This window comes from Coccidioides immitis (genome assembly GCF_000149335.2).
Source record: "Coccidioides immitis RS genomic scaffold supercont3.5, whole genome shotgun sequence".
In the NCBI taxonomy this organism is placed as follows: Eukaryota; Fungi; Ascomycota; class Eurotiomycetes; order Onygenales; family Onygenaceae; genus Coccidioides; species Coccidioides immitis.
This window is the reverse complement of record NW_004504307.1, coordinates 2743115-2766159: the sequence shown is the minus strand read 5'-3', so window position 1 is coordinate 2766159 and position 23045 is coordinate 2743115. Positions and strand designations below refer to the sequence as shown.

Below are 23045 nucleotides of genomic sequence, written 5' to 3'. Positions count from 1 at the left end.
GACGGGCTGCGGATTTGAATTTCTCAGTTGGAAAAGAAAAAGTGACGGACCGGCGAAATGATTTGCCGACACAAGCCACGATCCATCTGCGCCACTAGCCACAACGCGCGGTGACGCGCTCAGAGCCACTTCAGTCTGGCGTCGACAACGCGATGTGGACTCTGTACAGGTCGCCGTGTTGATGCGGAGCGCAGGGATTCTCCGCCCGAATTGTCGCGAAAAAGTCTGGTCTACTTGTTGGTTCTCCTGTCATTGCACGCCGAAGTGACTCGACCCGTCCGTCATCGTCTTGTGTCATCATGATGTGGTAGTTAATGCCTGGACGGGTGATGGCAGTAGTAGTTCACAAGGCCATGGGGCAACATGAGCAAAGGACCCTACATCCTTTCTTTATGAAACGTGTGTGGATATTATCTTTTATTCTGTTTACTCGTTCCGCTGACTCCATGGCATTAGATGGCAGTGAACCGATAGCAGAACTCCCCCAACTCGCAGACCCATTGCCGAAGCAACCAAGCAATAACCCTAGGAGCGAAAGAGCGAATATTGTATTAGATTCGACGAGCGGAGACTGCCCAAATCCCTTAGATGACGATGAAAATTTAAGTCGGAGGAAAAGGCGGAAAACGACACCCCTCGATCATTCAGGGAATGCTGGACATGGCTCGGCACGTTCCCCTCCTGTCGAACCCGAAGTCACTTCCAACCTGCCGGATGTGCCAAATTCCTATTCATCCAATGGCACTGAAGAGAAGTCAACCACAGCACGGTATCCGTTTCGCAAGGGAACGGTCAATCCCGCCCCGGCCAAGTATGCATTTAAAGATCCCCATAAAGATAGCCTCTGTGAAACGCCTCGGAAGGAGAACGTGCTAAAGCTCAATCCCAACGGGAAACTTTTGAATTCACCGATACAGCAAGCCAGCTCGGGGACTCGTGAGAATGGAGGGGAACTTAAAAAGCGAGGCCGTGGTCGCAAAAAGCCCAAAGAGGATGTTGCGCCACTTTCCAGAATAGCGATTATGAAGTATGGACCCGGGAGCCTCTCACGGCAGTTTATTGGGGGTGCGATACGTGACATTATGAGTGGTCATACGACCTACAGCCTTTTCAAACAACGGACAGAAAATCCACAATCGCCTCCAGAACCGCCGAAACCTACCCACCCCTTCTTTTTGACCAGACAAGGACCTAAAAAGGTGGAAGATTCAAAACCGGCAGGCAAAGCTTCTGCCCACCAAGGAAAAGATGCGGTCCCGAATGAACAAAGACAACCAACACTAGAGCCTCGTCGCTCCTGGCCTACAGCCGCAAAGACACTGGAGAGAACATCGGCCTCAACCAAAGCTCTCAATCGCCGAAGAGTCAGCGACCCCATTGAGCCATTATGGCCTCCACTTGATATGGTTCGCATTGACGAAAATGCATCGGAGCAGGATCGTAAACAGGGCGAGCATAATATAGTTGACCAAAAGAAGGCTAAAGGTTCGATTGCTCATGTATCAGGTTCGGAAAATATTCTTGGAATCATTTCGCGCTCGTTACGAGGGGGCTGCTTTTATTCTAAGGAATTGTCCGTGAAGGAGTGTCTAAGGCAGCCCAAAAGGATTTTAGAAAAAGGGTGCATTTTAAGGGATGCTATGACTGAGAAGCTTGATCGAATTTCAAAGCGAACTATGAGGCAAGAGGAAATCGAACTTTCGGCCAATCCTTCAATACACAGCAGATTGTCTCATCCCGCTGTCGCAAGTCTCCTATCTTCTATTCCTACTTCTAGGAGTTCTTTCGAGAAAGGAGGCTGCGAAGAATTGCCCTGGACACAAAAGTATGCGCCAGATACAGCTTCAAAAGTCCTTCAAGTCGGCTCTGAGGCGCTATTGCTGCATCACTGGCTGCAGAGCCTTACAGTATCGACCGTCAACAGTGGTGCGGGCCAAAGCGATTCTAAAGCTTCAAAAACACCAAAGGCAGAAGCCAATAAAAAGAAGAAACGAAAGAGGGCAGCTGGCTTAGATGACTTCATCGTTTCTAGTAGTGACGAGGAGCCGGGTATTGAGGGGTTTACTGATGATGACGATGAACTAGCCGGAGCTGTCACAGTTTCTAAAAGAACCGTTGTTAGAGCAAGGGGAACGCCGTCAGCAAACGATACCGGAAATGAAAAACGCCCGCTCTCAAATACAGTTCTCCTTAGTGGGCCCCCTGGTTGTGGCAAAACGGCGGCAGTCTATGCAGTTGCTCGTGAGCTCGATTTTGAGGTGTTCGAGGTGAACGCTGGAACCCGCAGAAGTGCGAAGGATGTGGTCGAGCGAGTTGGAGACATGGCTCAGAATCATCTCGTACAAATTCTGAAGCAAATAGATAACAACATCCCCGCTAACTCTGTTCTGGAATCCAGTGTGACCCAGCGCGACGATAGGCAATCATCTATGGGGAGCTTTTTTAAACAGAAATCAACATCGAAGAACGCTACGCCAAACCAGAGCAAAAGCCCGTCCGTACGGAGCACTTGTGAAGCTCAAAAACCAAAGACAAAGCAACGACAATCTCTCATTCTTCTGGAAGAGGTGGATATTCTTTTCAATGAAGATAAGCAATTTTGGAATGGCGTCTTAGCCTTGATTGCGCAGTCCAAAAGACCCATCATCATGACATGCAATGACGAGAATATGCTTCCAATAGACAGCTTGTCGTTCCATGCGATTCTTCGCTTCCGCCCGCCTCCATCAGACTTGGTTACGGAGTATCTTTCCGCTTTATGTGCGAACGAATGCCACGTGCTAGACCCGAAAGCAATTCTTGACTTATATACTGTCCTTGGGAGGGACCTGCGTGCAACGATAATGCAATTGAACTATTGGTGTCAGATGGCCGTCGGTAGCCAAAAATCTGGGCTCGATTGGATAGCTGACCGCCCTCGGTTTAGCGTATTAGAGTCAGACCCTGGATTGCCGAAAATACTGAGCTCGGACACATATGTAAGGGGTATGGACTGGCTTTGTCGAGATACGGTTGTAGACAAAGGGGATCCACTTGAGAAGAGAACACAGCTCATAACGGAACTGCTCAGGCAATGGCATATATCAGCGGTGGATTGGTTAGAAATTAGGCCGATCATGAGAGCCTATAGCGGAAGCAATAATTTGGAATTATTGGAACAAGCAAGCTTTGTGTCCGATATGGAGAGTTCACTTGACCTTCTCTGTGAAAGAAGTCGAAGTGATTTTACCCAGGTAACTACCCAACCCCAGAGACCATTTCTAAATAAAACTAACCCTTGTAGGCTCCGTTGGATACGTCCCTTCCACCAACACCCGAGAAGCAACGCTTGGACTATCTCGAAGGCCGTCAGTTCCTTCAAGCAGACTCCCCGCCAGATTATACTGAAATATCAAGTAAAATAAGCGCCACGCTTGGCGTGTTGCTTGAAAATTTGTTTCCTGGTTTGGCTCCCGCAGATTATGAACAAGATATAATGGAGCACATTCTGCAAAACGCTACGCCCGGGTCTTCGACCGTAATGAAGCCGTCTATGTTTGAAATGGCATTCGGCCCCATTCTTGATGTATCTGCTTACTCCACCCAAGCCTACCATAGGCCACTCTCCTTTGAGCATGGAATGCCAGTTATGGCGGAAGACGTTGCACCGTATATTCGATTTATCATTGCCTCAGAGCTACGCATCGAACAGCAGCGGCTTCAGCTTACCGGTCTTCTTTCTCAACCAGGGAATGAGCCCAAACGTATGAGAACAACTCGGGCAAGCAGGGCAGCATTTGAAGGTGGAGACAAAGCAACAACTAGGAGGGAAAGATGGTTTCCCGGTAGAGTTGTTCCGGCACGAGTCATGGCCACAGGTGGCCTGGGCTGGGAAAATCTTCTCTTGCTATATCTGCGGCGTTTAAGCGAAGAAATGCCGGTAACCAGAACAGAAGAAGCACAGCATACTATCGGTGATTCAATTGTAAACGGTATATAGAGGCTCATATGGCATTGTCCAGTGGCGTCAGCAATGATTTTCAATGTTTGCACGGAGTATCCAGGATTGGATAATGAAGTTTTGATTGTATGGCACGCTCACCTGTAGAGCCTATGTGCTAGCTACGAGATAATCTCTGCGAGTAGTAATCCAGCGTCACCCTTTAACGGTTCTTTTCGGTCGTAGCCCTCGAAGATCAATTTGATATAATTACATCGAAAACCAGCCTCCAACTCATGGCTTGATGAGTTTGGGTTTAGTTTTGCTCCCTCAGTTCCGGGCTGAAGCTTCAGCTGAAGCTTCCGCTGGTGGATCAGTAGGCGGATCTAATGGCGGTTGTTCCGGTGATTCTGGAGGTGGTTCCGGCTGCTTCTTTCGGCGCTGGTTTCGACATACCTTGCCGTTTGAAAGAACAAAAGCACATTCCTGAAAGAACCCTCTTTCGCGCCCTTCATCCCAGATTCCTTTACTGTTCTGCTTCCATTCTCTCATCCCTTTCCCTGTCGGCTTGGAACCGTCCGGTGCCAATTTCCCGCCGGCCACCCACCATAGCAAGCCCGAAACAGCCTCGTCATCTTCAAATTTCTTCTTCCTTCTACATATACCAAGGCAGCCACCGCGGATATGAAGCTGGGCTGTATGGCTATGATTGGAAGAAGAGAGCACCTCCCGTGGTTCAGGGGGATCCTCACGATTTTGAGACTTCCGGGCTTTCCTTTTGTGGACTATCCGTGCTTTGATTGCCCTCGCTACACGGTGAACCTGCACCATCTTCGTCCTTTTCACCGGCTTCAGTTCGATAGATACGTTGAGCGTTTGGCTTCCAAAAAGAATTTGGCCCCTGTCTGTTTTCGTCCAGGCGGAACGTCTCCTTGTATCGCTATTGAGGAATAAAAGCCCGCCGATCCTTTCGTTAGCTCCTGGCTGTTTATCCATAACTCGCATGGGCAATCTGAGATTGGGCTCAGCACCTTCATCTTCCCATTCGCATACTACAATATATAGGATCTCAAACGGCAATCTTCGTGCGTTAGCGTATCCTTCAGAGTCGCCTTGCTCAGAGACCGATGTAACGAAGTCTGGTGGGCCCCTTACTCGTGTGAGAGATGAATCAACCCCGTAGTGTATACCTGTCTTGGGATCCCGCAGATTTGACTCCTGCTTCGCTAGTAGCGCTGAATATTTCTCGGAGGAATCCATTGTGTATGGGTGTAGAAAACCCTTCGTCTTTTGCCTGACAGCGTGGTTTTTGAGAAACCCGCTCGCCCGTCTCAAAATTTATACCCTTAGCGAGCGAGTCACGAGGCAGGACCACCTGGAGGGTTGTTCGGTTTTAGGGGTGTCTAGATGATTCCCTGCACTAGTTAGCCGCAGCCGCTGATAAATATAGATATCTGAATTTGACTTTCATGGGAGAATGTAAGCCATGTGTAGATATATTACTTGAAACCGAGTCTTGACAACAAGGTTACTTTTATAAGTACCTCGGTAGGGAGAATGGAACCCGGGAATGCTTAACGAGGACTGTGAAATGAATACCATACAGCCACAATGCTTGTATGAAACTGTGTTTGCGATGGGGCCGCCTTGGATATTGTAAGATATGTGCTAATTGTCTTTGTGTACTGAGTGATTCGTGAGCCGATATGTGCGGCAAGTGGCATTGAATAGAAGCAGGGGCATGAGAAATACAAGGCAGTGAAGTTAGCCAGGAGTATGGCTAATCTGTTGGTAAAACATTTGTAAATATTTACCGAAGCGTGAACTTGACGCTGTAAAGCCAGGAGTGGCCAAACAGGAGAAACATCAGTGATTTTATTGGAAACATAAAACCATTGTTTAGTAACTGCTCAACTTTTGGATATCAAACAGAAAGCTCCAACTTCTAGGTCTTAACGGTCACACTTTTTCCCAATTAAACGCTAATCGTTTTGAAAACCCTAAAAAACCAGTTAGTATGATAAGATACTATAAACCCACAATTATACAAGGTAACAATATACGTACCCAAATCCATCACTGCCAGTAGCCATGAGAGTTCCTGGCATCTGTCCTTGCCAGTGCAACTCTTTTACCATTTCCATGCAATGAACAAACAACAACTGTGGCGGTACATCGGCCAGACCGGCATCTCGTACTTCCTCATCATCTAACTCGACAGCAAGATCCCATAGAGTGAGAGTGTTATCTGCAGAAGCAACAGCAACAACACTGTCATCCGTAGGATGCCATTCTATACTAGTAATGGGCTCTTGGTGGAAATTGAAGCACGCAACAGATTGTGGTCGGAGCTGAGAAGGTTTATTGTTATCAGGCTTCCAATTTCGGAGATCCCAGACTGCCCATTGGCCGTCGTCGGCACCCGTTGCAAGAAGATGGAATGTTTGTTTCGACCAACTCATGACGTTGACGTCTGTGTTTGAAATCTTCACATCCACGGCAGGCTTACGAGATTTCGATCGAACATCCCAAACTTTGACACTGCCATCACTGCTGGCAGAAGCAAAAACATTCCTTTCATTCGGAGACCATTGAATTTCTTCAACAGAAGAAGTGTGGCCGGTGAAAGGTCGAGTGTCCGTGATCCATCCACCTCCTTCACTGCGAGTTGTTACGTATATTGCACCATCATTATCCCCTGTTAAAAGCTTTCCAAGTGGATAGAGGGGAGACCAGTCTAGGGCGTAGCCCTCTGATTTATGCATTCGCAGGGTAGATAAAGGTTTCGAAGCGGATGGAGGGATGACTAAACCAGGGTTGTCGAAACTAGCAAGGTATGGTGATACGTCATGGATAAGGATTTGGGAATTTTCGAGCATGGAGGCCGTTAGGGTCTGAGGGGCCTTCGTTGGATCGTTGGACGAATGCGGAGTCTGATGCGCGCGGATACGGTTCGTCGTAGAGTTCAGAACTATCGATTTGGATTCGAGGATAGGCTCCGAAGGAGAGTCGTCATCCGAGTCCGATTCAGCGTCCGACTCCTCCCCTCTCTCCCTCTCCATTCTGCTAAGCCCACTCAGTTTTAACACCATAAGCTGGTTTTCCTTCGAACGCGGTCTGTCGGCCTGTGTTCCAGCAACTGCATATACGGTAGCGGGATAAGTCTTTCTGTTGTCACCTAGATTGTCCCGGACTATATCGAACGATAGACAGGGCCACGGCGTGGTCAAGGTATGGAGCATATCATATGTAGAAGGATCCGGCGATAACGTCTCCCCGGGTGCCAACTTTGTTCGACCGGGTATGAAGGTCTGTTTGTCCACGTCCATCGCATCTGATTGCCGTAAACATCAGCATTAAAAAAAGTCATTCTCACTCGAAGAGTAGCGAACTGGAATGCGCACCGCAATGCCAGTTCCCGGGCAGCCCACGTACCCCTTTCTTCTTCTTCCCGTTCCGCGTCTGGACGACCGTCCACGCCAGCTTCGAAGATCTCGTCTTCACTCTCGAATTCGTCCTCAAATTCGTCCTCAAACTCGCCCATCTCGTTTGGCGGGGCATCAGGCATCGGCCGCTCTCCCGCCTTGAGAGCGCCGGAAAGCGCATCTGTTTCTTCCACACCGCGTTTGGCCATCTTCACCTCCGCGAGACGTCTCCGGTGACAGGGTGTTCAAAGGGCAACGACTGCTTGTCGATCAATCAACCGCAAGGCAAATAGTACGGAGTACTGGTCTGAAAATTTGTATAGGGCTGGCGATTCGATTTTTTGGCTGCGGGATCGACCAGGCCGCGCTAGTCCGCTTTGGGTTTACTGGCGTCAGAGCGTCATTCCACCTCCTTGTCGGCTGCCGCTTGTTTACATTCCCTGATCTTGCAGTGTGTTGTGGGTTGACGTCTTTGCTTTGTCTTTCTTTTAGCACTTAATTCCCTCTGACTGTTGTCCTTTTTCTGTCTTTCATTTTAATTCGCTTCAGCTAACCGCACTTGGGCTCTAGTTGGCACTTAAACTACTCTAGACTCCGAGGTCTTCGGCCGGGTACAGACGACAAGCGATCTTGATCGGATTGCCCATGCAGCGAACGAGTAGCTGATTTTGATTATATCTACATCCATGAAGATTCTCAAACCCAATCGCCTCTGAGCTTCGAGGTTTAGTTTCAACCGGTCGTGGCCATTGAATACGTCGTCTTGTTCGCGGTTTCCTGCCCGATTCACTCCCAATTTTTCGCGCTGAACTAAAGCATCTCGTCAACGTTCGAACTGCAGAGATGGAGACAACCACAGTGGATCCAGACAGGCTATCGGTGCAGGAGGATACAGTCCAAACCGTGCAGCCAGCTGTCGATACCCTGGAGACCACCGAGCCTAACGTCCAACCAGAACATGACATGCCATCAAATACGGAGGAAGCGCCAGCCAATTCCCCTCAACCTTACAGCAACGGGTATAGCAACGGGCCGTCCACCCACCACCCATCCGTTGAGTACGCTCAATCTGCGCCTGCACTGTCGTCACACGAAGGCGATTTTCCGTCAAGGTTCAGCTCACCTACAATGGCGTACCAGCAACTTCAGCAAGTACCGCAATCAAGCTCTCGCCCGGGCTCGGGTTTGTCGAGTGGTGGAGATAGATATGGATACTCGCAGTCGCATTCTGAACAGACCTCCAGACCGCAGTCGGGCCCTCCCAGCAAAAACAGTGTAGTAATCAAAGTGGGCATGGTTGGTGATGCGCAAATCGGCAAAACCAGTCTCATGGTGAAATACGTTGAAGGAAGCTGGGACGAAGACTATATCCAGACGCTAGGTAAGCATGCGCGCGTGACTGACGAGCCTTCTCGGAGCGTTAGTTGACATAGGGTCATGTAGGGGTAAACTTCATGGAGAAGACGATCTCGATTCGAAACACGGAGATTACATTTTCGATTTGGGACCTTGGTGGGCAACGCGAATTTGTCAACATGCTTCCCTTGGTCTGCAACGATGCGGTCGCTATTTTGTTCATGTTCGACCTCACTCGGAAGAGCACATTGAATTCTATCAAAGAATGGTACCGCCAGGGTCGTGGATTCAACAAAACTGCAATTCCACTTCTCGTCGGTACTAAATATGACCATTTCGTCAACTTTCCTCGCGAAGACCAAGAAGAGATTTCAATTCAGGTCAGTTTCCAAGGTCATCTTCGTACCATGTGGGTTTATGCTGACTTATGTAGGCCAAGCGCTTCGCCAAGGCAATGAGGGCGAGCTTGATTTTTAGCAGCACAAGTCATAGCATAAATGTGCAAAAAGTATGTGTTCCTTCTTTTGATGTTGGTGGCCCATTTCTGTTACGCGCAACTAACCACTGCCACTTCGATATAGATTTTCAAGATCGTGCTCAGCAAAGCCTTCGACCTGAAGTGCACGATCCCCGAGATCGAGAACATTGGCGAGCCGCTTTTGCTTTATCAAAATGTCTAATGAGATTGCAAAACCATGTTTACCTGGAGACGGAGTGACTGAGAATTCTTACGATGATGCCATACTTCGACGAGTGATGGTCTTATATTACGATATTAATCTTATGTTTTTTGGGTTGAAGGCGGCCCATCAACTCGGTGGCGGCTTCAAACAGGCTGAAACAGCCGCCAACTGCAGGTTGGACCCCCTTTTTTGATCGACACTAATTCTTCAGAACCACGGGATGCCTTGCACATCCATTTATTACCAATCCTCGCACCGGGTTGTCACTTTCCTTGCCTGCTTCTCATCTCTCGTTGTCCCCCACAGCAGTACATCCTTAACCAAGGGCACTTTTCTTTCCAATTTGTGTTTTTAGTAAAATCAGACAGCGGCAGTGCATTCTAGGCACTTTCCTATGTTTATTCTGACCTGTACAGCAAGTAATACAACACGAAATGGAATAACTTTCTCTCACTTAAGAGTAGCATAACTACATGGCGACTATTTGACTCGCATCTCTTCAAATCACTGGCTAAACACTTTAACTACTCATTCCCATCCGGCGGCTTTGGCTCAATCCCTATACCACTCTTTGGACTCCCGACCTCCGCTCTTGATCTCGCTTGAAGCCCGCAATTTTAAAGCGTTTTTGCAGTAAGACCTGGGGAATGGCGTCCCACCGTCACAGTCAATGTTTTGAGGGCATCATCAACTTCTCCATTCCTGAGCCCTTGGCTGAGGATCAGGGCTCTCATTCTCAGCGTAGATTTTACAACAATGTTAATAGCAACAGCACCAAGGATGGATTTAGCCGTCCTTTACTTGTCCGCTCTACCTGTGGGTTTTCGCGGTCTGGCTTATCAAAGGCCGGATTAGTACCTTTCAAATGTGTCTTCTTCAAGCCTGTGGAGCTCAGCTTTGCCGATGGATATATCAATTCTGATGATGAACTGTGTCAGGCTTTGATTGCCATTGCAGCCCTCCTACCAGACTATTTCTATTTACCAGATCTATCCCTTATCCACCGCCCTGCTACTCTCATCTGCTAATTCTTCCATAGCCGAAGCTACTGGCAGAAACACTCTGCAGTCCTCACCTGTGCACTTTTCAGTGGTTCGAAGAGCACAGTGATTTACTGAGGCACCAGATCAAATATCATTTCTTTGTTGTTATTGCCTTGGCCGCAACCGCCATTGTTATGTGATTTCACACAACTTTGAGTCACAACAGACATAGCATGTATGAAGCAACATGGCCATAACGCGCATGATGACGACAGACACCTCTTCTGGGGCCAGCCAACCTTTCATTTTTGTTCTTTTCTTTTTCTATTTCTATTTTTATTTTTATTTTTATTTTTTTTTTTGGCAGCCTTCTTACATTAAGAACTGCGAGGCTCTGCGAGTGGGAGCCCGAGAGCGCTCGATGATAAAACAGACGTCCCGCCATTTTTAGCGGTATGGTTTGGGTTGGTAACGGTTAGTTCGGTAGGGGTTGCTTGGGGCTTGGAGGTGAATCTTCAAGGATGCATATCGAAAATTGCGTGTTTCTAGTGTACGGAGTAGCTTGGGCCTATTGCCCAGAAAATAAGGGCGCGGGGCGGCAGTGCATGCGTGTGTATGTCAATCGCACGGCGATGTTTAGGCGTGGCATGGCGGGACTTTCTGCTTTGGAGCCCGTGGTAGGTGGGGTCCGTGGCTTGGCAAACCTCAATAGCCAAGCTAGCCCGTATCGGGTTAACTTCCGCCCCCTTGGACCTTGTAGATTTGCGGCTGAGTGGTTTTTTGCAGGCACTGAGTCAGCATATTCAGAGCTCTGATTGGCTCCAAGGGTACCTTGGGCACCCTGTAGCCAATAAAAAGAGTTTAAGCCCAAACCCCACTACTAGCTTTCATGCAAATAATGGATGGTTCCACCTGTTTCAGCCGTACGAAGCATGAAAGTTGGGATGGAAGTGAGGAGGATGCTGCGTCAATATAGCGTGGGATGGTCGTGCCCTTGACGCAGCTGGGTTGTCTGGCAAGGATAGGAGTTCGAAAGGCCTCCAGTCGTTCAGCGCATTTCAAATGTTGGGAACGCTACCAGCCTCGGTGGGTTTGGTCGTACTGTATCTAAAGAAACTTCTGCGAGGACAAGGTTAACTCATGTACTCCGTAGGAGCTTCGAGCGGGCTATGGGATGTAGATCCATTGGAACAACCCTACCAGGAGAGGAGCCATACAAATATAAAGGGCTGAAAGGAGCCTGCGGCTCAAGCTTGACGGGGCGACGAGAGCTACCTATACATATACAGGAGCCGGCCATCATCTTCCTCTCGATGATTTTAAATCTGTAGCGGCGGCACAGCGAAACACTGACGTGTGACGCTTAACCCAAATAGGCTCCCTGCCCGAGACCTGGAAGGCCATCGAGACGGCCAGGAGAGTCTCTGGAGAGTACCTTCATCGCCCATAGCTACATCTCGTGAACCCACCTCGATTCGCTCGTTTCCACCTTCGAACTGGCCATTCGTTTTGTACCATGATTCGCGGGCGCGATGTCTTGCCTCCTCCAACCATAGCGAGGACTGGGCAGCAGAAGCCCGCTCTACCCCAGAGACAAAAACCACCCGCTCCACCACCCCCGTCGTCCGCCCCTCCTCCTCCTCTGCCAAGCAGGAAGATTGCACACCACTCCAACGCGCCTCCCACTCTGCCACCCAGAAAATCCTCCGATTTGCGCAAATCAGGCGATTCATGCTTCTCGACATCCTCTGTTTCGACGAACCGCACCGCAACTAGCCGTTCTAGGGGCTCCTCGCCCAAAAATGTCCTTCGCGCACCAGCATGGGGAGAGGCTACGCTGCCTCCATTACCTCCGAAGAAGGCAAATGGAAACAGGGTAGCAGGGGATAGGGCACCTGGAGGCCAGCATTCGGACACCGTGATCGCATCCAACGGGAAGCACCTCTCCCCTAATGCTTCCTGTCGGGGACGGGTGACTCTACTGGCTCAATTACATGAAACGAAAACCGGCAAGAGTCAAGTGGGAGTCCATAATGTTAAAGCTCCCCCTTCTTATGAATACAATAGAGGAGACTTCCCAAAGGATGTTCCTATATCAGCCCCCAAGCTTCCATCACGTCCGAAGCCTTCCATTCCCACCACGGAAACCGCAATATCCGTGGCCAAGAATCAGATATTGCATGACCCTCCGAGTGTTCCTCAGAGGAAAATACCACCACCCCCACCGCCGCCTGCGACACTCAAGAAGATCAAGGAATCATCACTCGCTACATTAAGCAAATCCAACGGCGTGCCTCCCCCTATTCCCCAGACCTCTCGGAGGTTGGAGAGCAATCAATCTCCTGCTCCGACTCCACCTCCGGTTCCGATTTCTTCTCGCCCTGATCTATCTAAACTGCAGGCAACAAAGCCACGAATTGCACCAGCTACTCCCCCTCCCCCTACAAATACCCTTCAGTGTTTGAAATGCCGTGACTTTTCTGGGCCTGATACGTATGCGACACGTTTTCCGCGGCAGTCACTCCCAACACAAGATCTTTCCTGGCTGGCTGTGCAACTCACCAGTTCGTTCCCTTCTGCCACGGACAAAGCTCGAGTTATCTTCACATGGCTCCACCATAATATCGAATACGATGTGGTCTCCTTCTTCAACCACTCCGTGAAGCCATCAACTCCCGAGCAGACCCTACAGACCGGACTGGCCGTGTGTGAAGGTTACGCCGGACTCTTTGAAAGACTGGCAACCCACGCAGGTCTAGAGGCCCGCACGATCAGCGGACATGGAAAAGGGTATGGGTTTGAAAAGCTTGCTCCGGGATCGCCTCTGCCACCATTTACGGCCAGCCATGCTTGGAACGTGGTGCGGATCGATGACGGCAAGTGGAAACTCATCGACTGCTGCTGGGGTGCCGGGTGCGTGGACGGTCATAACCGGCCATACATCAAACGCTTTGCTCCAGAGTGCTTCACCATGTCGAACGATGACTTTGGCCTGCGCCATTATCCAAGCGATAAGACCCAGTTCTACCGCGACGACGGCAGACCTAGCATCTCATGGGAAGAGTACATCCTCACCAACGGCCCAAAGGGGGTGGATGAATCGGTCACGGTGTTTACAAATGTAGCTGCCGACCATGGTATTGGCGACATGACCTTCCAACCCCTTTCGAAATTCATCTCCATAAGCACACCCGGACCCATGCATTTCGAGTTCGCGCTCATCTGCGAACACTGGACTCTCACAAAGCACAGCCACAAGAGCGCGCCGTACGTGTTCATGATCGGGATCCACGGCATTGACGGCCGAAAGGACGATTTCGTACCCTTTGAATACATTCGCGGCTCAGGCCCAGGCGGTGGAGGAGACCGCTGGTCCCTAGATATCCCCGATCCAACGACTCTAGGCGCCCCGGGACAAACTCTGACACTATTCGCTCTGACCAGCTATGGTGATAACCAAGATGGCAGAGGTTTAACGGTGCGGGAGTTTCTTGAAATGAGAGGCAGAAAGGCTATGGGCTGGTCGGGAGTTGCCCAGTGGCAGCTCGTGGCATGAGTGATTGAGGATTGCTTTCATCGCATCCTTGCCACCCCATGCTACCACACGCGCTTCAGGCTCCCTTTTTTTCCCCCCTCCGTTAGCATTTGCTACGTTGGGTGGGCTTCCTTTGGGTTAAAAATACGTACACGCAGTGAATTTCCTTTGGAATTTATCGCCTTCTGTTCTTTTTCATCCCTTAATAGCCTCCTACTCATCACTTTGATTGCCTCTTTTTTATCCGTTTTTTTTCTCCCCTGTTTGATGAGCAATTTTTTTTTATTATTTGTAAAGGAGATCCATCCGACGGAGGGAGCCCTTATGCCACCACCTCCCCTTAATTCCTTTACCTTTTAACTGCATCACAGGAACTCCTGGGACGCCAATAATGTGTTATAATGACCTGGAGTATGAAGCACAAAAAAGTGATGTAAATCAAGGCCATAAAAATATGATAAGATGTGTAAATTTTTCTTATATTCTAGTTTATAGTCTAAAGCGGGAAGTTAAATGCGAATCATCCAGAGATTTGGTAGGAGGAATTCAAGAGAAATCATCGTGTCCCATCTGGCACCAACCAAGTGCGTTTAAGGTCGTAGGTCAGTAACAGTCCAAATGTTGTCAATTCCAGTAACTGGACAGGAGCATGGAAGGATAATTCTTCATGCCATAAACTTCCCTCCACGGAGGTACACATGCATGAGCGCACACTGCACATCAGCTCAGCGGGAAGCGATCCGGTTGTGGAAATCTAGCAAATTCCGAAATCCTTCAAATATACAAATTTCTCGTCGAAGTTTCCATATCACAAATCACAACTTTTCCTTGCAATAACACCCAAGCCCGGGGTTCACATGTCAAAGTCACTGAAGTCCTCATGCATTATTGACTGGTGCAATCCGAAATCTCGTCGATTTTCAAATGGATCAAAAAAAAGTAAAATAAAAATAAGCTGCTCTTTAGCGCTGTAACGCTAGGTTCACTGTTGCAGGCGGCGAAAAGACTCAAGCGCGAGTCCAGCTATGTAGGAAAAAAGCTTCCTCCCCGCTCCACACTCTTGGCTCCGAAGCTTGGGGTGGGTTGCATGTGGCTAACTTGATTCGATGTTCATAAACTATCAGCGCCACTTCTATAAGGCCAGACATTTGTCAGTTTTTGCGATGATCAGCATTCGATGCATAAACACGGAGGAGTTCTTGCGTACATAATTCTTGCGTTTTCAAAGCGGTGGAGATGTGGGGGCGAGCTAGTGACCTTTACTCGAGTCCCCGGAATGGCAGGCGAAATCTCTCTCGAAAAGATGAGAAAATGCAAAATTGCGATACTGCAGGCTACAGTGGCAGCTTCTACTTGAGCGGATTCACGAGGTCAGTGTGTTCGACGGAGGTAATGCCTCTTATGTGCAACGTTGGAAAGTGAGATATCTACATATGGAGAGTATCTACCTGATGTACTGTACAACAAGGACATGAAATCCGCTGTGGGGGAAGGGGTTTCGCTTGGGTGTTCAAGAGGAAACCGAACCCGCGTGGGAGGCGACACGCTAGAAGCGGTCACGGTACGGGGTATAAGGTGGGCCCACTCAACACCCACCTGGACGAGATACAAGGTGATGAATTCTCATCTGAACCCATTTTCTGCCTGCAACATCGATGTAAACGTGTCCTGCCAGAGTAGTGTCGGTGGATCTGATCAGCGTCTAGTACGGTAACAACACCTTTTTCACAACCCACGCGAGGGCCTGCGTTGGATGTGAATATCGCTATCCTATTTATACCGGCAAATGGAAAGTCGATGCGGGGTTTGCCGTCTCAGGAGGCGAAAGAAGACAATGGTGAGCCTACCGCATCCACGTTGACCGGATATTTGATGACAGGGACCATGCGCGCATATGCCCATATACATCCATCCATCCATCCATCCGTGGAGGTTGTGGGAATGAGGGCTGCTGCCAATAATTCTCGATAGTTGGGAATGTGTGCACTGTCCATTACGCGGGAAGGATTGACATGTCCACTATTCCAGCAAGTTGGTGTCGGGCTGAGATCTGCCGCACTGGGTGTTCTGATGCTCGCGAGGCTTGTGACACGCCGTGAGAATATCCTTTGCGGCAAGTGAGTTGGGTGGCCCGTACACACATGGGTTGTCTGGGATCTTAAATGGCATGCGTGTTCGGATAGCCAACGTTCAAAAGTGCAAATTCATCCATGTGAATAGTGCAGACTCGTTGAATGATTAGTGGGCTATTTTCACTCCGAGAAAGAGGGAGTAGGTCTTGGGTGTATGGGGATTTCGAGCTGGCTTCGGCATCTCCGCGTGGGCTGTCTGACAAGGTGCTCAACTCAAAGTAGGACTTGGTATCCAAAACATGTACTGTACTCCGTAACTACCAGCATTATTCTCTCGCTCGGGAGCCTGTGTAACCTTTCCAGAAGAACCGTGGTCGCTTGCTCCAAACCACGGGAACAACGAAGGGTCATGACTGATCTATTGGTAGGCAGCAGAACGGGTTAAGACCGTTAGCCATCATTCTAGAAGAACTCCTCGTCGAATATCGGTCCGCATCCACTGGAGTATTCCCGTCACAAGGTACAGTAGATGAAGGTATCTGGTACGCTGATGGAACAAGCCGAACGTCGATCTCTTGGCGTGGTTAGAGTGCAAAAAATTGTCCGGCGGCGCTAACTGACTGACTAGACCCGAGACGGCAAGGTATGTGATCGGCTGTCCGTCGCTCCCATCAACGTCGACTTCACGCATGGATGTCGTACTTTGCACGATGGACGGGCCCTCGTACCGTCACCCGGCCATGTCACAGGCAGGTAGAAGGGATAGCCCTTCAACTCGGCCCCAACAAACGAGAAGCTCTACCGCCATGTATGATGTCTTCCCAGCAGAACTGGTGGGCTTGCTTGAAAGTTACCACCAGGCTGGCCTTGGGGAGCCGTGTGGGCTTCCATGGATACGGCAAACTTACCGTGGAACACTAATAACTAAATTCGCCAGACTAACTGGTGCAAACCGCCCTGTGCAGCCCGTGCAAACCAAGGGGCAGCGAGCTCTCGACGGGTGATAGCGCTTTCCTCTGCGCTGCTCTCAGCCTGAGTTTTCCTCGTAACCTTGGTTTGCCCCGGCCGTTCAATGACATTGACGCCTCTTCCAATCCATCTGCCTGCAGACTGTCCCTTGGGCCGCGAGAAGAAGTGCCCTGATACCCTTGCAAACCTTCTTCGTTCCACCAACCAGCCTATAGACTTCTCTCCCGCCAGCTAGTCATGCCACCATCCCTCGCTTTGCCCTACCTACCAACCCACTGATACAACGTATTTAGGTAGCCCATTGCGGGGTGGCCACCCTGCCAATCGTATGGCAAAAGAATAATAAACGGCGGAAAGTGATCGTCATAGATCCCCACAGCTTACCGTTGCAAGCCTTAGGTATATATCTGGGAGCTTGCTTCTCAGGTTCTAATCTTGAGCTTGGCTTTTTCTTCCTCTTTTTTTTTTTTTTTTCTCTTTTTTTTTCTTTGCTCACAGACCATCTACTACTCTTGCTGACAATACTCCGCTTCCTACTGCTCCCTCTTAGCCTGAATAGGAGGTGACCGTCCCCGTACAGCAAAACCTCTTGAGTTTATCGTATAGCGCACCGGATGATCTGATTGATAAAATGCTCACGGGAAATATCTACTTCATCGCCGCCGTCGCGGTCATCGGCGGCGGCCTCTTCGGTTTCGATATCTCGTCAATGTCCGCTATTCTTGGAACGGAACAGTACCGTTGCTACTTTGACCAGTACCCGAAAGAGCCTGGGAGAGACTGCGGTGGCCCGAAACCTGATGTGCAAGGAGGTATCACTGCCTCCATGGCCGGTGGATCGTGGTTGGGTGCTCTCGTCTCTGGTTTCCTCTCTGACTGGATGGGCCGTAAGAGAGCTATCATGGCTGGTGCCGTCATCTGGTAGGGCGCATCACATCCTTTCGCGGGTGGACTCATTTACTAACGGTGCCGTATAATAGGGTCGTTGGCTCCATTATCGTCTGTGCGTCCCAGAATATTGCAATGTTGATTGTCGGCCGTATCATCAACGGTTTCAGTGTTGGTATTTGCTCGGCGCAAGTTCCCGTCTATATCTCTGAGCTCGCGCCGCCATCCAAGCGTGGCCGCCTTGTCGGCTGCCAGCAATGGGCTATTACATGGGGTATCATGATTATGTTCTAGTAAGCTTTTAAACTGGGTTTTCCAGCTCCGCCGTGAAATTTGCTGACAGTATTTCAGTATTTCATATGGCTGCAGCTTTGTTAAGGGAACAGCTGCTTTCCGTATCCCATGGGGGTTGCAGGCCATCCCTGCCGTGCTGCTCTTCCTTGGTATGCTTTTCTTGCCGGAGTCGCCCCGTTGGCTCGCCCGTAAAGACAGATGGGATGAATGTCGTGCCGTCCTCGCTCAGGTGCACGGCAAAGGCGATGCAAGCTCTCCATTCGTCGAGCGCGAATTTCAGGAAATCCGAGACATGTGTGAATTTGAGAAACGAAATGCCGATGTTACTTACTGGGAACTCTTGAAACCAAACATGATTAACCGCACTCATGTCGGCGTCTTCACTCAAATCTGGAGTCAGTTGACCGGAATGAACGTCATGATGTACTACATTACGTGAGTCGGATATACCCTGGAGTATGTGGAAGGAATGCTAACGAGAGCTCTTTAGGTACGTATTTGCTATGGCGGGACTTACTGGTAACACCTTGCTGCTCTCCAGCAGCATTCAGTACGTCATCAACGTCGGCATGACTGTTCCCGCACTTCTCTGGGTTGACCGTTGGGGTCGTCGCCCGACACTGCTTGTTGGCGCTTTCCTCATGATGACCTGGCTCTTTGTCAATGCCGCCGTTCTCGCCACCCGTGGTTCTCCAGCTCCTCCTGGCGGTCTTGGCGGAGTTGAAGCTCAATCGTGGCAGATCTATGGACCTCCCAGCAAAGTCATCATCGCCTGCTCCTATCTCTTCGTCGCCTCGTTCGCGCCCACCTGGGGACCCGTTTCATGGATCTATCCACCAGAGCTCTTCCCCCTCCGTGTCCGTGGTAAGGCCGTTGCTCTCTGCACTTCCGCCAACTGGGCCTTCAACTTTGCTCTCGGCTACTTCGTTCCCCCGTCCTTCGTCAACATCCAATGGCGCACCTATGTGCTCTTTGGCGTCTTCTGCGCGACCATGTTCATCCATGTCTTTTTCATGTTCCCTGAAACGGCAGGCAAGACACTAGAAGAGGTTGAGAATATTTTCACCAAGGGAGATGTGCCCTATGTCGGGACTCCGGCTTGGAGAACTAGGGTCGATTACCGCAAGGCTGCCCACTTGGAGCAGACCGGTGTTAGGGACGAAGAGGACAAGCAGGCTGCTGAGCATATTTCTACTACGCGGAAGGGTGATTGATCGATATCCGACTTTGAAGTTTTTTTTTTTTCCTTTTCTTTTTGCTTTTCTCCCCTCTCCCTCTCTTTCTCTCTCTCTCTATATATATGTGGAGCGGGTAATTAAGATGCGGTAGTCTGGTAATGTATCACCACTACAAAAATCCGGCTTGGTGGGACCCGGGAGTTTGCTATACTTCTCTTCTCTTTTCTTTTTTCTTACTTTAGTTGAGATTGGCATTAGCCAAGGACATTGTATTTCAGGCTGAGAATTCTGCTTCTAACGGTTCTTTGAGCAATGGAGTAACTGAGGTTTTGCTTTTTTGTGTCATGGTTCTTTTCAATGTGTAACTGTATTCAGATTCTCTGGCTTGTTTGTCTTTTATTTGCTTCCTTGTGTTAAGTGAACACAGAGTTATCCACAGTATTAAGTTAGTTTCTTGTGTGCTCCACTGACAGGTGGCTGATAAGTTTGCTATAACAACACAAGTAGTCCAAGCTCTGAGCTGTTGTTGCGGGTCATCCGCACAGAAACGGTTGAGGGTGCAACTCTGGGGAAATCTTGGCTTGGCTTGGCAGGAACCCGCCTTGACACTGTGATACAGAACCCAGTCTGCCTGATCATAGGTTCAGAGCATCAGGTGCAAAGCTGGATCAACCCATGCTCATTCCCTACGGCCTCCTCCATGACCCAGTGCGCCTTGCTGAGAGACCTGTGCCGGGAAAAGACAAGGCCAATACCCGTGTTATATTGAACCACCACCACCACCACACCACTACCGCATCACCTGGCCCATCAAACCAGGCTGCATCCCACCACTGTGATACTTTCTTGTTTTCCTGTCCAGGTGATGGAGAGCGTGCAAGGGAGGGGATAAACCACCATCTACATACATACCATAGTTTATTTGAACTGAATCAGACCCTCCCCGTTCTTTGAAACCTGCTTTTCAACCCGCGGGCCAAACCACGTCCAGATATCAGTTGCTCTGTACCTTGGATGATCATGGATTCATCTCCCACTACCTCATGGGGATGGAAGTACTTGATTGCTTGTCTTTTGCTGATATTCTCCTGGGCTCAACTCGCCAGGATGTTCTCCCGCATCAATTTACGTGAATGGGGTGGCCATGTCTGTGAGACACGGCTTGATGAGCATGAGCAAATTCAATCAATGATTCCTGAATATGATGACCAGAACCCAAGTACGTTGTGCTAGATTTTTTCTGCTGCTGCTGCTGAATCTATCTATTGATCTTTATCTTTTTCTTTTATTCTTGCTGTCCTTTACCGCATGGGTCAGGTTGAAGTTGAGCTCTATTCGCTTGACACCAAAAGGACCCCCCTTGGCTGACTTCGCTCCAGTCACACCAACTGCGGGACTGCTGCCACTCAAATTCGAACCTCTCCCACTCGGCTCAATTAAACCGCGAGGCTGGCTCCTCGAACAGGTAACTTCCATGGCTAGCGGTCTCGCCGGCCACGAATTTGATTTCTACCAAGTTGTCCGCTACAGTCCCTGGCTCGGCGGCGAGCGAGAATACAGCGATCTCAACGAGGCGTTGCCTTACTGGTTTAACGGTGCCGTGCCGCTGGCATACCAAACGGACGATGAGGTCCTGTTGGATAAGCTCAAGCGCATTGCGGGGTTCATACTTGATCGCCAGCAGCAGGACGGGTGGCTGGGTCCCGAGAAGGATATGAGAGTGCGTAATTTTTGGGCGCGGACGCCGTTACTCATGGGATTGGCGCAGATGGCAGAGGCGGAGGCGGGGACAGAGATCGCGGAGCGCATCATCGTTGCGATGCATCGGTTTCTGGGAGTGATGCACGCGATGCTTTCTGATAATTTACAGGGGTTGGTTGCGCACCCGGGTGATCAGTTTAATGAGCAGTGGGGCCGGTCTCGCGCGGCGGATATGATTATGGTGCTGCAGTGGATCTATGAGAGGGACCCTCGAGGTAACGAAGGCCTACTGTTCGAATGCATGGAGTTCTTCAGACAGGGCGGGCACGATTGGTCCTGGTGGTACACGGAAGACGTATATCCCAAGGTAGACCTGGATACGCTTCCGGTTAACTTTACAGCCAAGTTTTATCACTTTGAGCACGGCGTGAACGTCGGCCAGGGGCTCAAATCTAGTGCTGTCATTCGAAGATTTACCCATGATGATGGTCTACTCGATGCCACACGCAGAGGCGTTGACTGGACATTTTTATACCATGGAACCCCATCTGGAGGCGTCATTGCCGACGAGCGGTTGTCAGGTCTAAGTCCAGCCCGCGGGGTTGAGCTTTGCTCCGTCGTCGAGACGATGTACTCCCTCAGCTATCTATACCAGGCGACGGCGGAAGGTGACTATGCTGATCGGTGTGAACTGGCCGCGTTCAACGCCCTTCCCGTGATGGTCACCACAGATTGGTGGGCACATCAGTACATCGCCCAGACCAACCAGCCGATATCCCATATCGTTCGGGACCCCCCGTGGCATAATGTCGGAGGCAACGCCCAGACATTTGGCCTGGAACCGAACTACCCTTGTTGTACGGTCAACCACCCGCAGGGATATCCGAAGTTCATATCCAACATGTTTGTCTGGCTGGACCAGGAAGGGATTGCCCATGCATTACTGGGACCTGGCTCCGTCGAAACGACCACCAAGTCTGGCGCCAAGGTCAAGATAACGTGTGATACTTCGTATCCGTTTGGGAATGCCTTCTGGTACCGCATCGAAAGCGACAAAGACTTCAATTTCTATGTCCGCGTGCCGAAGTGGGCAAACAAGGCTAAGTCATGGACGTCCGTAGATGGCAGCATGCCGACCCCATTATTACCCGATCCCGACAACAGCATGCAAGAGATAGCCATGATTGCCGGCAGACATATCTTGAGGTATTCATTGGACACAGACATTCGGGTTGTGCCCCGTGCCAACAGCACCGTTTCCATCTACCATGGCTCGCTCCTCTACGCGGTTCCCCTTGATCCCAAAGTGACCTACAAGCCATCGAACTATCCGAAAGCTCCCTCGCCTGCACGAGAGTACACAATGACCCCGAGTAAGAAATGGGGATTGGCAATCGATCCGACAACGCTGCGCTTTGAGGCCATGTCCAACCCCACGGATCCGCTGCCCGAACCAGTATGGGACGAACACAAGGCGGTCACGAGCATAACAGCCACCGTGTGTGAGATCAAATGGGAGTTGACAGAGAGTCATGGCCACGCGCCAAACCCTCCTTCAGCGTCTGAGAGACAGTGCATTGGTAAGCCGTTTGAGGTGAAGCTGGTGCCCTACGGAGCGGCGAAGCTGCACATGGCGGAACTGCCGATCATGCAGACGGGTTGGAAGAAGTGAGAAGTTTGTCTCGTTTGGCATGGGGAGCTGCAGCAGTGCATCCCTCTGCAGAAGCATGTGTATTGCGGGTGTCGTTGTACCAGACAGCAATAGCATATACATAGGTACTCCATATAGCAGCTTTTTCAATTATCTTCCTATGTACTCCGTACTCCGTAGTCGCAAAAATGATGATGACGATGATGATTTTCACGTGCTCGGCTAGCCCGGTTAGCGCGGATCTTGGCGGCCCACTCCTCTCGGCCAATGGGAATCTCCAGGAAAAGACTAACGCCGGGTTCCGAGAAACGCCAAACAAAACAAACACCCCCTGACCAGGGAAAAAAAAAATACAAAATAAAATAAAATAAAAATAAAATAAAAAAAATAA

At 49.9% G+C, this 23045-nt stretch overlaps 9 protein-coding genes across 9 annotated transcripts; 7 read left to right on the top strand and 2 right to left on the bottom strand.

Annotated features, from left to right (window-relative positions):
• Positions 1-193: 193 nt before the first annotated feature.
• CIMG_09394 (uncharacterized protein) lies at positions 194-4160 on the top strand. Its single transcript, XM_001239772.2, has 3 exons — positions 194-399; positions 457-3233; positions 3284-4160. Exons 1-3 carry the CDS (start codon positions 315-317, stop codon positions 3977-3979), a joined length of 3558 nt encoding a protein of 1185 aa, XP_001239773.2. The 5' UTR covers positions 194-314; the 3' UTR covers positions 3980-4160.
• CIMG_09393 (uncharacterized protein) lies at positions 3440-5284 on the bottom strand. Its single transcript, XM_001239771.2, has 5 exons — positions 5075-5284; positions 4951-5000; positions 4376-4859; positions 4082-4278; positions 3440-3982 (listed from the first exon to the last, which is right to left on the bottom strand). The coding sequence occupies exons 3-4, from the start codon at positions 4748-4750 to the stop codon at positions 4102-4104; spliced, it is 552 nt and encodes a 183-aa protein (XP_001239772.2). The 5' UTR covers positions 4751-4859; positions 4951-5000; positions 5075-5284; the 3' UTR covers positions 3440-3982; positions 4082-4101.
• Positions 5285-5516: 232 nt separating this feature from the next.
• On the bottom strand, positions 5517-7619 carry CIMG_09392 (ribosome biogenesis protein). The gene is made up of 3 exons (XM_001239770.2): positions 7355-7619; positions 5987-7253; positions 5517-5919 (listed from the first exon to the last, which is right to left on the bottom strand). Exons 1-3 carry the CDS (start codon positions 7551-7553, stop codon positions 5895-5897), a joined length of 1491 nt encoding a protein of 496 aa, XP_001239771.1. The 5' UTR covers positions 7554-7619; the 3' UTR covers positions 5517-5894.
• Positions 7620-7814: 195 nt separating this feature from the next.
• On the top strand, positions 7815-9835 carry CIMG_09391 (septum-promoting GTP-binding protein 1). The gene is made up of 4 exons (XM_001239769.2): positions 7815-8725; positions 8788-9080; positions 9134-9208; positions 9282-9835. Exons 1-4 carry the CDS (start codon positions 8188-8190, stop codon positions 9378-9380), a joined length of 1005 nt encoding a protein of 334 aa, XP_001239770.2. The 5' UTR covers positions 7815-8187; the 3' UTR covers positions 9381-9835.
• Positions 9836-10030: 195 nt separating this feature from the next.
• CIMG_09390 (uncharacterized protein) lies at positions 10031-10411 on the top strand (the record flags this gene model as incomplete). The annotated part of the gene is made up of 1 exon (XM_001239768.1): positions 10031-10411. The coding sequence occupies one exon, from the start codon at positions 10031-10033 to the stop codon at positions 10409-10411; it is 381 nt and encodes a 126-aa protein (XP_001239769.1).
• A 1294-nt stretch (positions 10412-11705) lies between these two features.
• On the top strand, positions 11706-14382 carry CIMG_09389 (uncharacterized protein). Its single transcript, XM_001239767.2, has one exon. The coding sequence runs from the start codon at positions 11883-11885 to the stop codon at positions 13920-13922; it is 2040 nt and encodes a 679-aa protein (XP_001239768.1). The 5' UTR covers positions 11706-11882; the 3' UTR covers positions 13923-14382.
• Positions 14383-15698: 1316 nt separating this feature from the next.
• Positions 15699-16977, top strand: CIMG_12341 (uncharacterized protein; the record flags this gene model as incomplete). The annotated part of the gene is made up of 4 exons (XM_012358345.1): positions 15699-15836; positions 15930-16018; positions 16402-16539; positions 16602-16977. 4 exons carry the CDS (start codon positions 15699-15701, stop codon positions 16975-16977), a joined length of 741 nt encoding a protein of 246 aa, XP_012213768.1.
• Positions 16978-17227: 250 nt separating this feature from the next.
• Positions 17228-19756, top strand: CIMG_09387 (sugar porter (SP) family MFS transporter). The gene is made up of 4 exons (XM_001239765.2): positions 17228-17863; positions 17923-18123; positions 18182-18559; positions 18615-19756. Exons 1-4 carry the CDS (start codon positions 17574-17576, stop codon positions 19336-19338), a joined length of 1593 nt encoding a protein of 530 aa, XP_001239766.1. The 5' UTR covers positions 17228-17573; the 3' UTR covers positions 19339-19756.
• A 653-nt stretch (positions 19757-20409) lies between these two features.
• Positions 20410-22784, top strand: CIMG_09386 (uncharacterized protein; the record flags this gene model as incomplete). Its single annotated transcript, XM_001239764.2, has 2 exons — positions 20410-20521; positions 20682-22784. The coding sequence occupies 2 exons, from the start codon at positions 20410-20412 to the stop codon at positions 22673-22675; spliced, it is 2106 nt and encodes a 701-aa protein (XP_001239765.2). The 3' UTR covers positions 22676-22784.
• Positions 22785-23045: the final 261 nt, after the last annotated feature.